Raw genomic sequence first — 13711 nt, 5'->3', positions numbered from 1 at the left:
AGTGCAGAGCGGGGCAGAGCGGGGGCAGGCCTCTCCTTGGGCGGCCGCCCCACCGCTCCAGGGGTTTCTGCGCTGACGGCTGGCAGGTCTTAAGCAGGCAGAAAAGGAAATACAGTTTTGCTTAAAAGCAACAAACAGGAAAAACATTGGCCCAAAGGAGGGAAACCACCTCACTGTGGTTAGAGCTGAGAATAAAAATCAAAGCCACAAAGCTCGGACCGTGCGGCTGGTGGTCACCGACCCTGGACCCAGCTCCGGGCCCAGCGCCCTGACGCGACTACATGGCCCGGCTCCCGGGAGGCTGGCAGCTCTTTCGGTGTCCACCTCAGAAGGCCAGCCACCCCCGTGTGAAACCCAAACGAAATGCACTTACCGGGACCGGCCGCAGGGCAGGGTGGAGAGCAGGGGGCCCTGGGGGGTGGCTGGGCCGGCCTGTCGGGAACCGCAGCAGTACTGGCCCCGGGACCGGGGTCGCTGGGGAGAGAGACACCTGCCGGCTCAGACCTCACGCAGGCCAGCCCCAGGCCGGCAGCTGGGGCCCCAGAGCCGTGGCCAGCACGGCCAGCCGGCACCCGACAGGCCCAGGTCCTGAGATGGGGGCTGTGAGGGGCCTCAGACGTGCCCCCCACCTCCCGGCCTGGGCCCCGACCTGAGCTCCGCCCCTGGCCCGCAGTCAACGCCACTTGGCCGAGTCGAGGGCTGTGGGGCTCTGTCCAGAGGGAAGGGAGCTGTGGACAAGAGTGAGGGTGGATGAGGGGAGCTCTGACGACACCCCCGTCTTCCTGAACACGGCTCAGGCCACGATCTCCTCCAGGAAGGAACAGGGTCTCAGGACAGGCCACAGCCAGTCTGCAAACCAGTGGCTCCCAGAGCCGCATGGACTCTAACGCTTCCAGCGAGAGGAAACGGTTCCACGAAGGGCTCCTCTGAGGACGGGAGCCTGGGGCCCCCAGCAGCGAGAGGCGGGTGGAACACGCTCCGGTCCCTCACCCTGTGCCTCCCTGGATGGCAGCCTGCTCCCGCCCGGTGGTGTCTGGACACAGGGGCCTGCAGGTGGACCGACCTGTGCCTGGCCCGTGCCAGGTGTGCCCGGAAGGCAGACTGGATGATGGTGACGGCCTCCTCTTGCCACGGGTCTCCCTCGGCCTGGGCAGCAGGGCTCGGGATGCGGGGCTCGGGCGAGTCCTGGGGCGCAGGGAGCGGGGGAGGGAACCGTCTGAGACTCCTGCCCCCTCCCGCACGGTAAGGCCTGTCACCCTCGACCCTCAGCGCAATCTGATTCAGGTGGTTCCTCTCGTTACTTAGGTTAATTCTTAAGACTCTAGAGATCCTTAAAATTTATGTCTTGTGGTTCACAGGGTTGGGGGTGCTCCTATCCCACTTTAGGCCTGTCTTGACGCTGCAGTGGAGACGGTACTCCGTGTCCCAGCGCCTCCACGCCACTCAGCTCCTGAGCTCAACCCTGCCAGGTGCCCAGGGGCAGGGGCCAGGGGCACACCCAGGGCAGGGCAGGATGCCAGGGCCTGGAGACGCCTGCACTTGCCCTGTTTTGATTTTTGGATGTGGACCAATCTTAAAGTCTTTATTAAATCCCTTACAATATTGCTTCTGTTTTCCGTGTTTTGGCCACAGGCATGGGGGATCTTATCCCCCCGACCAGGGACTAAACCCACACCCCCGGCTTTGGAAGGTGGTGTCTTAACCACAGGACCGCCAGGGAGGTCCCAGCGCTTGTCGGTGGATGGAGTGTGAGAAGAGATGGGGAGAGAGAGAGAGGGCTCGGGTCCGAGGGCAGCCCCAATGGTACCTGGGTGGGAGGGCTCGGCATCCTGGGGGGTTCTGAGACACAAGCTGCCCTGGACAACAGCCTTGCCCGAGCTAGATGCCCCCGGAAAGCCGCCTGCAGCACGGTAGCCGCCTGGCAAGAGAGACAGACAGACAGAGGTCAGTTTCCCTGGAAGAGGCGAGGCTCCCGCAGCAGGGGTCCTGTCAGCAGAGAAGGCGCCCCGCTTCCTCCTGCCCTTGAGGCTCCTGCTCCTCACTCGCCCCGGACCTCTCCCAGCCAGAAACACGCCTGGCCTCCACAGAGAACCGGCCCAGACGCTGGACCCCACGGTAAAGCAAATCCTGGAATACAAACGAATCGTCGGGTAGAGGCTCTCCCGTCTCACCGCTAGTGTGAGTCCGTTACCAGGTGCGTTTGCTACCGAGGTAGTTACTCCATTTCCCACACTTCATTCTGTGTGTGTCTTTGTGGTCGAGCAGGGTAGAGCGTGACCTCACACTATCGCAGAGGAATGATTTATCCTTTAACCTTGCTCTTGAGCGCTTTTCTCTAGAAACTTGCGTGGACGCTTTGTAAGCTCTGGGATCAATGGGCCGGGTTTCAGGAGCGGTGCTGTCATTTCCATGATCCCGCTTCTAGCCCCAGTCAGCAACAGCAGAGCCCGAGGACGGGCCTGCAGCCCTTGTGAGGCTCGGGAGAGCGGCAGCCTAGGTGCCCGCATCCCGGGCGCACCCTGGCTCTCCCCTTCCCAGCAGGCTCTGCTCGTGACAACTCTGCCCGGGTGCCCTTCCTCTCCTCCCGGTCCGGCGAGGCCTCTCCTCCTCAAGGCCCCGTGCAGGGACGCCCCGGCCGGGCAGGCGGGACCGGTGGCCCCACGGCGCCGGGGGCGTGCCCTGAACCCACCTTCCAGCCTGGACTGGCCTGCCTTACGGTCCGTGCTCCGAGGGCCCTCAGCTCGCGGACGCAGAACTGAGGTCCGCACGAGTGTGCTGAGGGGATGCTGTGAGTGAGACGGAAGTGTGAAATCATCCACGCACCAACTGCACGCTAGCAGCACTCAAGTGTTTCGACTCGGTGTTGGGGTCTAGCCTGATTTCGTGAAGACAGGGACCCCCTCCCCCACAGGCAGTGGAACCAAAGTGAAACGTGTGCTTTGGAAATTGGTGAAATGAAACTTGCTTACTTCATCCAGAAGAGCCCTTTCTTTCTGAAAGAGAGAGAGAAGTGGCGAGTTAACACGAGGGTGAGCTTTTTGCAGTGCTGTGTCTGTTTCTCGAGCCCACCCTCCCCCCACCCACACCACGGTGCTGGCCTCCCTGACTCCCTGGGAGCAGCAGGTGGAGCTGGGGGAGCCGGACACGCCTGCAGCAGCGAGGGCGAAGCGGGCGGCCACGGTCAGGACGGCAAATCACTGCGGAAAACGCGGCCTGGTGGGGGTGTCTGCCGTGAAGTGACTCGTGGGGACGCGCTGTGACGGGGCTGTCTGAGGCTCCGGACGAGGGAGGCCCCCAGCTGGAGCTGTCCGAGCACAGGGTGCCCTCTGTGGAGGACACGCTCACCCTAACCCTAACCCGTGCAGGCTCTGGGTCCCTGGCTCCCGAGCCTGAACACGCATCAGAATCTCGGGGGCAAGTGTCTCGAGTGTGGCCACAGTCCTGCGGTTTGCAGCATGTCCTTATTCAGAGAAGATACACACGGAGGCCTCATAATGTCTAAAACTTACTTGCAAACAATTCCAGAAAAAAACAGCACGTGTGGAAAATAATCATGACTAAATGTTAACTCTTGTTGAATCGAGGTGGTGGGCAAGAATCAGAATCTCACTGAATGCACTGAATCCTTTCAACTTGCTGTGTTTTGCACACTTCTGTAATAAGTCCGGAAGAAATTACAATAACAAACCTCCACTGCCTACTTTCTGGAGCTAAGATTTTACAACGTTCAGGTAAGCAGAGAACTCTGGTTGTGCTTGTCCGGCTGGGGGAATGAGGACTGAGCTGCGTTTCATAAACCGGAGGGCTCCCGTAGGGCCCTCCACCATCAGAGAGCCCCTGCCCTCTCTGCAGGCCACGCGGGGGTCCCCCCAGGGCTCGGGTCCGCGCTGCCCCAGCTCACAGGCACCAGTGCGGGCCCACGGCCCCTCTGGCCCGGCCCGCCTCCTCCCCCCAACCCCCAACAGCCTCTCCCTGCCCCTAACAAAACACGGTCCCAGGAGCCCTGCGGAAGGGCAGGAACACACTTGGGGGAGAGGATGTGCCCGGAGCCAGCGTTCCAGGGAGCCGGGGACCCGGCCCGCCACTGTGTGAGCCCACCAGGAGGGTGACAGAGCCTCCAGACCTGCCGCTGCACCCCCAACTCCCACACGCCTCCAAGCGCGCCTCCCTCCCGCCCCTCCACGCTCACACCCTGCCTCCCGCCAGCGGGTGGAGCAGGGCCGTGGGGCGCTCACCTGCCGCTGGTACCCCTTCCACCTGCGCTGCAGGACCCTGGCGGCCTCGTCTCTCCTCCCCTCTGAGCAGGTGGAGGGGGGCCGGGAGGAGCCCCCCTGGCTCCAGTCCGGCTCAGCATCCGGCTGGGAGGGGCTGGCGGTGGGGCTGGGAGGCTGGCTGGGTTCTTCATGGGTCTGCAGGGAATTCAAGGTGAGAAGGATGAGCTCCAGGGGGTTCCGGGGGGCAGAGAAGATGGCCTTCGGGCAGGCAGTGGCAGGATATGAGAACACCGGAGACGCTTATCAGACCAGACTCTCTAATTTAGAGGAAACTGTGTCCACAGTGCTCAGAGGCCCACGGGTGCACACGGTCCGCTCTCCCGTGAGGCGGCAGGCCCCGTGGTGCCACCCAGGTGACCGCGACGCCCTGTCTGGGCTCGTGCACCTGGGCATCCGTGCGCGAGTGTCCGCCTCGCGGGGGTCCTGTCACGGTCTTCCCTCCAGTGCAGTACGGGATTACGTAGGTGGGACTTCTGAGGTAAAAGGCAAGAGATCCCTAGCTTGGTTTTTAAGGGGGAAAGAATCAAGAATTGCTATCACGACCATAAAAATCGCACTTATTTCTACTATTTTAGGGTCCACATTTATTATCTACAGGGAAACTTCTCTGTAAACAGAAAAACATTTGGACTTTCTCACGGGAAGACCGCAGGCTCTGTGCAGACACGTGCTTCTCAGTGGAGAAGTCCGTGGGGCGAGCTGATACAAGTGGTATGATGAACTGACCGTCGTCGGTTAGTCCAGAAGCCCAGGACTCAATGGCACCACTCACAGAAACCGACAGTGATGGTAAAACGAGACTGTCACCGAGGGCTTCCGGAGAAACTGCGTGTGTGGGAACAAGTGGGACCTCAGAGCGTCAGCTTAGGGCTCCCCCACCTCCCCGCACCGGCAGGAGGTGAAAACAGATAGCCCTACCTGGGGAGCCGCCGCCACGGGCTCATCTTCCTCGTCCTTCTTACTTCCTTCCAGCTCCTGAAACTTCCTGGTCAGCGTCTGAACCTCCTCTCTAAGGTGAGAAGGGGGAGGACACCTCACCTGCCATGACGCTGTGTCAGCGTCTGGAAGTGACAGCAGGGGGCTGCCTACCGAGCCCCGTAGGCCTGGGGGACCCCACGGCCGCTCACGGGAGGAACTGAGGTGACCAATGACTAGGTAATAAACAGCGGGAATGGGAGATACAACGCATGTCCTGGCCACAGATCTCAAAGGTAAAGTAAAAACAGTTCTTCACCACATACCCGCCCATTCTGATTTACTTTAATTCTAGGCTTCTGACAACGTCTAGTCACGTTTATTCTGAAAATAGTATTTTTTTGTTCCTTTCAGTAATGTGTATCTTACTAATTATTCTGAGCACCAAATATTTCTGCTTGGATTTCTAATCTACTTTTGGGGCCTTTGTTATTGAGATAAATTCACAGAACCCCAAGCCCACGTTTTTGAAGTGTGCAGTTAAGTGGGTTCTCACTCACAGTGCTGTGCAGGCGTCATCACTGCCCAATTCCAGGGCGCTTCCGTCCCCTAGAAAGGAGCCCTTTAACCTGACACTCACTCCCACCCCCACCCCACAGCAACCACCATCCACTGTCTTCTCGAGGAATCTGCCTGCTCCGGGTATTTCCGAATCAGACGGTCTGAGAGCGTCTCCGCCTGCCTCTGTCACGGCATCACGTTTCTGAGGCTGGCCCATGTTGCAGCAGGGGTTGGGCCTCACTCCTCTCTAAGGATGTACTTCAGTTTTTTTAATCTGATGGACATTTGCCTTGTTTCTACGTTTTGTCTCCTGGGTCTTATCCTGACCAGGGTGTGGAATCCGGGCGTGCTCTGAGGCTGCCCAGGAAGACATGCTGGAGGAGGGGGGCCGTGAAGCCCAAGAGCCAACACCGGCCTGACCGTGAGGGGCCTCTCCCCGGAGGCCGGGTGTTCACCCTGAAGGCAGCAGCAAAGCCATGAAAGACGTCAGGAGAGCCGCCGTGTGATCAGGCTGGAGCTTTACGAGAGCCGCTCTGGGCCCAGGGCGGGGGTGGGCCTCGGTGGGGGGCAGGCAGGGAAGTGGGGACAGCCTGGCACCACGTGGCTTCCTGATCCTCGCCCGCTCACCTCAACGCCTTCTCTCTCTCTCTTCTCTCCCTCTCTCCCTCCTTCATGCTTTCCAGCTCCTTCTCCAGCTCGGCCTTCGTCTGCAGCAGCTGCTTCACCTCCAAACTGAACAAGAACCAGAGACGTTTCAGCGTCACTGAAACAGGCTCACAGTGCCGGGGTCATCGGAGCAGGGGGAGCTCTCGGAAAAACCAGCGGGTCCGGCCTCCTCGCTTCTGCGCAGACGAGGGCGCCGACAGGCCCTTCTGGGTGACGCTGGGAGCCCGGGGCCGCCTCGTCCGCTCAGCCGTTTACCGAGCACCTGCCTGTGCCAGTGGTGGCCAGGAGCAGGGCGGCCACATGAGGCGCAGGCCCCGCTGTCGTGGGCGTCACCAGCCCAGGCACAGGCATTAGCCAGGGTCACACTGTTCGGTGATCGACCTGCACTCAGATAAGAGCTCCTGGGGCTGGCAGTGGGGGGTGCAGCCTGAGGACCCCCGTCCCCGGCATCTCCCCCCAAGCTCTCCCGTGCCCCACAGGTGACACGTGGCCAAGAACGTGGCTTTAAAATGTTCCACTGCTCACTGAGGTGGTGACCTCACATGAATGAGATACATGCATGAGTCACGTCGTAAAGGCTCAATGAGTAGAAACTGTTATCACGTCACGCGGTGGCTTAGATCATCAGAGATGCTCTTCAGTGTGCCAAAGAAAGTGGAAGTGAAAGTCGCTCAGTCGTGTCGGACTCTTTGCGACCCCGTGGATTACAAGGTCCATAGAATTCTCCAGGCCAGAGTACTGGAGTGGGTAGCTGTTCCCTTCTCCAGGGGATCTTCCCAACCCAGGGATCGAACCCAGATCTCCCGCATTGCAGGCAGATTCTTTACCAGCTCAGCCACAAGCAAAATGACTCCTAATGTTTATAAACCCAGCGCATGGATGCACTGTTAGACTTCCACTGGAGGTGAAATGATTTGCCTTCTGCTGTGAACCACAGACCTAAACGTGCACAGAATCGGGGAGGGGGGTCTCAGAAGACAAAGCCGGGTTCAGGAGACATGGGCAGGGCCCGGCTGGGCGGGGCCCGAGGGTCTCTGCCTCTAAGAGGTCCTGTGTGACGCTGAGGCTGCTGGCCCCCAGGCCACGCTCTGAGCAGCAAGGCCTGAGAAACAGCATTTCCGAACTGCAGCTGGAGAAGCCACAGGTGAACAGGAGACAGGCGTGTCTTCTGTGGGCTACAGAGCCAGAGGCGAGAGAGCAGAGAGGAAATAAACCAGACCTCAAGGCTCTGCTGTCCACATGCTCATAGTCGCCCTGACGACTCTGTGCTCTTCAGCACCAGGGCCTTTTCTGATGCACAGATTAGAGATCGTGAGCAGAGCACGGAATCTTTAAACCCCTGTGTGTGAGCTCTAATGGAGGGCCGACATTTTACACAGACCAATGAAAATAAGTTCTTCTCTAAGAAAGAATTTGGAAAGCCCTCTGGAATTTCGTGTAAGATTTCCATGGCACTCCCCACGCATTTGATAACGAAATAGGCCAGCGAGTGCCTCCTTGTATCACCGAAGCTGCCCTCGCCTCACGGGTAAACCCTCAGAAGATTAATAACCAGGTACAGAGGCTTGTGTGACAGCCGCTGTGCCCTGTGCCTCCCCAGACCCACGGGCAGCTCCGCTGCAGCGACGGCACGCATCAGCGGGCGTGCCCTCCCCGCCCCCCTCGCCCTGGAGCGGGCCACCTACTCTCTCTCCTGCAGCTGGGTGTGCAGGGCGCTGCGCTCGCCCTTCAGGCTCTTCACCGCTCCGTGCAGACGCTCGTTCTCCTGCAGGTGCAACGTGGGGCTGGACGCCGAGGGGGTCAGGGAGGTCGACCTCGCCGCCTCTGAAGCCTGGGGCTTGGGGCTTTCCATCGAACTGAGTTTCTGGAGGCGACACAGGCATCTGTTAGATGTTATTTCTGATTTTACTTTCCTAGAAAAGGGACAGCAGCCAGAGGGAACCTCCACCCAGAGAGGGGGGTGGGGAAACCTCTGTGTGTGACCCGAGAAGCCTGGGACCCTGCCCGGGGAGAGGGTAGCTCCGCAGAGTCCTGGGGGCGATGGCAGGGAGTGGGCCCCAACCCCGTCACTCTCCCCCTCCAGGGTAGGGAGGCCCAGCCGGCTTGGGGCGGGCGCTGCAGCAGCTGGAGAAGGTGAGCCCAGTCTGCCCCTCCCTGTGCTCGCTGGCCTGCTGGCCCCAGGATGTCTGCAATGTTCTGTCCCAGGCTGTCAACCGGACGGACAGGCCCGCTCCGAGCCTGAAGGTTCCCAGCACCCTCTCCCACCGATGTCAGCATCACCCCACGTGGAAAAACGCTGCCCACTGGCTCCTGGACTGCCTTCAGGCGCCTTGCGTTCCTGACGGGTTTCGTTCTTAAATTACCCGCAGTTTACAGAAACTCTGTCTCCTGCCTTTGTAAACAGGTTCGATTTTTATTTTTACTGTTCCCCTCTAGGTTGACTCTGCTCCAACAACTGAGAGCTCTGACTCTGTGTTTTACCAATACTGGAACAGTGTAGACACGTCTGACCAACCTCAACAGAATCAGATTCGCAAATTCACGTGGGGGACGTGAGGACCTGTTAACTTCCTGGTTGGTAAAGTGCGGATGCGCAGTTTTCTGTGAACTCAGATACTACACAAGCGGTGAGAAAACCCGCCTGGTAAGTGACTGGCGGCACAGAGCCCCCGGGTGCCCGTCAGGCTGGCTCTCTGAAAGGCTCGGGGTCCTACGCATCCCCGACGGTTACCTCCAAAGCTGGAAGTGCTGTGGCGTGCTGTGTGACCACGCCTTGCCGTCTGTGACCCAAGGGCAGACTTGACACGGCCAGGCGTCCTACCTAGACCCTAAGAGTCTCCTCTGGCCAACTCATCCCATGCGTAGCTGTCCCTGGGCACAGACGGCCCCCCTTATGTCCCGGGAGCAAGGCTCCTTCTGCCCACTTCCTGGGACCTGCCCCTCTTGCATCGGCAGGGTTGGGGAGGGAAGGGCACGTAGGGGCCCACCACTCACCTTTTCCAGCTCTGCGATCCGCCGAACCAGCCGGGGCTTGCTCCAGTCTGTGTAGCCTGCTGGGACAACGGGGTGTGAGGGACACACCTCCACAGCCATCGGACGGATCCCTTCGGCCAGGACCTCCTGTCTGGGGCACGGCCAGACGGCTCCCCTCCAGGGACGGCCCCCAGCCCAGGAACCTGTGGTGCCGGCACGGCTCTGCGGTGACCACTGCTCCTTTCAGCTCCTCCGTGCGACCTCTCCTGACTGCCCCGCCTGCCAGGACAGCCCTGCTCCGGCTCACCAGCGAGCCCTGCGGCCGATCCCAAGCCCACCCCGGCCCTCGTCCTCCCAGACCCAGCGGGACTCCTCCAGCGCCCACTCCACCCGGATCTGTGGGTGCTTGGTGTCCACTACCCGCCCAGAGGCTCCACGGTCACCCCCCACCCCTGCTCACGGGCTGGGCATCTGTCCCCTGACCTGGTAAGTCCCAGGTCCAAGTCTCCCTCCGGGGCCCCGCCCTGACGTCACCCGTGTGCCTGATCCCCGTTGGGCCCTCGAGCACAGCCGCAGCCTCCCCCTGTGGCCCCCCTCTGCCCGCACCGGCTGTAGCCAGACCTCACGCCGCCTCCCGCCACCGCGGAGCCCCGGGCCAGGCCACCAGCAGCCCCAGAGGACCCTGCAGGGTGCTGTCCTCGCGCCCCCTTTCCTGCGTGGCCTCCATGCAGCACAGGAGCGGGGCTCCTCTCCTCTCCGCACAAACCCGCTGCCCTCTGAGTGGCCTTCAAGGCCCCGTCCGCCACCGGCCCCCGCTTCCAGGGGCTGGGCCCGCTGGCTGCCTCACAGTGCCAGGCCCACTTGGGGCTCTGTGCCCGCTGCCCAGAGCGCCCCTCCCGGCTGTGGGCACGGCTGACCCCCTATCTGCCCCTTCCCAGTGCTATTTCAGCAGGTCAGCCTCTCCCACCTGCACGCACCCCCACAGCTCTGCCCGGGGCCCAGGACCATGCTTGACCCATGGCAGGCTGGTGACACGGGGCAGCCTCCCCCCACTGCACGGGCCTCCACGGCTCTGCCTGGGGCCCAGGACCGTGCTCGGCCCACAGCAGGCTGGTGACACGGGGCAGCCTCCCCCACCCGGCACGGGGGGCTCAGGACCGTGCTCAGCCCAGGGCAGGCTGGTGACACGGAGCAGCCTCCCCCCACTGCACAGGCCTCCACGGCTCTGCCCGGGGCCCAGGACCATGCCCTGCCCACGGCAGGCTGGTGACACAGGGCAGCCTCCCCCCGCTGCACAGGCCTCCACGGCTCTGCCCGGGGCCCAGGACCGTGCTCGGCCCACGGCGGGCTGGTGACGTGGGGCAGACTCCCCTACCCGGCACGGGGGGCCCAGGACTGTGCTCAGCCCAGGGCAGGCTGGTGACACGGGGCAGCCTCCCCCCACTGCACGGGCCTCCACGGCTCTGCCCGGGGTCCAAGACCATGCCCTGCCCACGGCAGGCTGGTGACACAGGGCAGCCTCCCCCTCCCGCACAGGCCTCCACGGCTCTACCCAGGGTCCAGGACCGTGCTCGGCCCACGGCAGGCTGGTTGCGCGGGGCAGCGCTGCCCAGCGGGGTGGCCGAGGAAGAACAGGTCCCCTCGCATGCCCTCCGCCCCCGGGGGCCTGGGCAGGTACCCTTGATCTTGGAGGCGGTGGGGGAGTTGCTGAGCATGCGGTCCAGGTCCTCCTTCAGGCTCTGGTTCTCCTCCGTGAGCTCCTGGACGCTCCGGGACAAGCTCAGCAGGGCACTGCTCATTTTCTTCTGCCTTTTAAGGCCTATCTTCTTCTCCACTGGAGGCCTAGGAGCAACAAGACCCAGCGGCTAAGGTTCAGGTCCTGAGCTGCCTCACACACATCCCAGGGGAGGGGCAGGCACACGGCGGCCTGGGCGCTCAGGGTGTCCTGAGCATGAAGGTGTGCGGTTCACGGGGAAGGCTGACTGCGATTCCCAGACCAGCGGACTGTCACCCTGGACAGGGGTTCACTCTTCTCATGGGCACGCCTGCCTACACGGGACTGCGTCCAGTCGTCAGCGACAGACAGAGCAACATCACCAGAAGAGCCGTGGAGGGGTCCCGCCCCTCCTGCTCCATCAGTCCTGTCCTTGGACGGCTGTTCTGATCGCGCCTCCTTCTCTGCAAAGTCTAAAGTGCGGTCAACGCTGGTTGGTTACAGACTCCTCATCTGCCAAGTTGTCTGCTCGCTAAATCTTCTCTGTGAGCGCCGGATCGACGCCTGCGGTGCCTTGTGGTATCTCCGTGGCCACCCAGGGCAGAGGGGAGGAGGCTCCGAGTCTCGGGGAGCCCGCTCCCGGCGGCGGGACAGGCACTGCCCGTGTCTGCTCTCATATCTGCTCTCAGCAGGGTGGACCACGTGGTCTTTCCCGTTTCTGGGCTGACTTCACCACTTTCCCCAGCCCCCTGCAGCGGAGTTCGTCATCGGGAGGAGCTGAGACGTGGCTCCGGGGGGACTGCGTGTGTTGGGGCTTTGCTCAGGCTCAAGCCAAGGTGGGTGGAGGGCTCAGGGCTCATGAGCTAACAATGGGCACCAAGTGAGGCGCCTTTAGACAGAAACACGGGGAGGCGGGCTGTGCGCTGGCCGGGTGATGGGAAAGCTGACCAGAGGGTGTCAGGATGGAGCCCGTGCTTCCCCGGGGGTGGCGGGCCATCACTCGCCCGTTCACACGGAGGGCCCGTTCACACCGAGGGCCCGTTACAGAACACAACGCTGCCCACCATGGATGCCACCTGCAAGTCCTCTGGCCCCTCTCCCGCCCCCACTTTAAGCTACTGGGGGAAGGAAAAAGGGAAGAGCGTGCTGGCAACTGTGAAGGCTTAACTGTTGTTGCTGTTGTTTAGTCGCTCAGTCGCTTCTGACTCTGCGACCCCGTGGACTGTAGCCCACCAGGCTTCTCTGTCCATGGGGTTCTCCAGGCAAGAACACTGGAGTGGGTGGCCATTCCCTTCTCCAGGGGTCCTCCCGACCCAGGGATCGAACTCACATCTCCTGCATTGGCAGGCGGGTTCTTTACTGCTGAGCCGCCTGGGAAGCCCAGATGATGAGTAACTGTCAGTAATTCACGGCGGAGGCCGGTGACATGACTGAATTTGTGACAAGGGACCCCTCCTTCCCTGACCTGCTGAGAGCCTGACATCATCTGGGGACAGGACAGGGGAAGATGTACGTGCTGAGGAAACGCTCCGTCTCTCCCAGTAAAGGTACTTGGCAAGACGATCCTGTACTCGGTCCTAAATGTCTTCCTAAAAGGAAGATCTGCTTTGAGAAAGAGTGTTTCCTGCTTCTAAGCTGGAAGCTGTGAGGTAGGAGCACCAGCGGGAGCCCAGAGCACCAACCACGCTGCCAGGGGTCAGAGACAGCAGCTGGGAGGGGGCATCCGTGACCCCCCAGGGAGGGCACACAAGAGCCTGAAGCTCGAGCGGCAGCTAGAAGCCCCAGACCCAGGGCGGGGTCCACGCTCCACGGAAGGAGCGCCCCTACTCTGCCAGCCGCTGAACACACAGACAGCATGCAGAGCAGGGCTCCCAGACAGACAGACAGACAGAGGGTCGTACCTCTTTCCTGTCATCTCGGAGCTTGCAAGAAGACCATGGAGACGGTGAATCTGCAAACACCAAGTTAAAAGGCGGCTAACACAAAGCGAGCACCAAGGAGACTGTCCTCTGAAAAACTGAGTCTCTGTCGGCCCAGTGGCAGGAAGTTAGCACTAAGTTGCTGATTTGTGTTCCAGTCAAGATAAACTAGAAGGGGAGGGTCCCACACAGCAGCAGGGCCACCACCCAGCTCGGCAACTGACCGTGCTCCGACCCGAGCCCACCGCCTGCCCCGGGCAGGGGACACGCACCTCCTCGTAGTACGTCTCCATGGCGATCCGCATCTCCTCCAGGTTCGTGGTCTTCACATCGGTCTGCAGTTTGCTAAGAACCCAAGGTCGAAGTTAATGTGGCAGTGCCAGGCGAGTGAAAGGGGAAGTCGCTCAGTCGAGTCCGACTCTGCGACCCCACGGACTACACAGTCCATGGAATTCTCCAGGCCAGAATACTGGAGTGGGCCTATCTTCCCAGCCCAGGTCTCCCACCTTGTAGACTCTACCAGCTGAGCCACCAGGGAAGCCCAAGAATACTGGAGTGGGTAGCCGATCCCTTCTCCAGTGGGTCTTCCCGACCCAGGGATCGGACCGGGGTCTCCTGCACTGCAGGCGGATTCTTTACCAACTGAGCTTCCAGGGAAGCCTGAGGGGCCTTCAGCTGGTGGGTGGCTT

At 61.5% G+C, this 13711-nt stretch overlaps 1 protein-coding gene across 17 annotated transcripts in view; it reads right to left on the bottom strand.

Annotated features, from left to right (window-relative positions):
* IQCE (IQ motif containing E) overlaps positions 1 to 13711 on the bottom strand; it is a 40066-nt gene that overhangs the window by 6355 nt on the left and 20000 nt on the right. For 9 of the 17 annotated variants that reach the window (XM_061402314.1, XM_061402315.1, XM_061402306.1 and 6 more), the window contains 13 exons: positions 13295 to 13367; positions 13005 to 13054; positions 11068 to 11231; positions 9411 to 9466; positions 8102 to 8280; positions 6378 to 6482; positions 5193 to 5283; positions 4236 to 4409; positions 2970 to 2993; positions 2690 to 2786; positions 1808 to 1918; positions 1064 to 1185; positions 374 to 474 (listed from right to left, as the gene is read on the bottom strand). In XM_061402314.1, the coding sequence (XP_061258298.1) occupies positions 374 to 474; positions 1064 to 1185; positions 1808 to 1918; positions 2690 to 2786; positions 2970 to 2993; positions 4236 to 4409; positions 5193 to 5283; positions 6378 to 6482; positions 8102 to 8280; positions 9411 to 9466; positions 11068 to 11231; positions 13005 to 13054; positions 13295 to 13367 (1347 nt within the window). The remainder of the gene's footprint in view (positions 1 to 373; positions 475 to 1063; positions 1186 to 1807; positions 1919 to 2689; positions 2787 to 2969; positions 2994 to 4235; positions 4410 to 5192; positions 5284 to 6377; positions 6483 to 8101; positions 8281 to 9410; positions 9467 to 11067; positions 11232 to 13004; positions 13055 to 13294; positions 13368 to 13711) is intronic. The other 8 variants (XM_061402316.1, XM_061402320.1, XM_061402319.1 and 5 more) reach the window with 3 other exon arrangements.

This window comes from Bos javanicus, chromosome 25 (genome assembly GCF_032452875.1).
Source record: "Bos javanicus breed banteng chromosome 25, ARS-OSU_banteng_1.0, whole genome shotgun sequence".
Lineage (NCBI taxonomy): Eukaryota > Metazoa > Chordata > Mammalia > Artiodactyla > Bovidae > Bos > Bos javanicus.
Note: the sequence above shows the minus strand (reverse complement) of the source record. Positions and strands in the feature narration are given on the sequence as shown.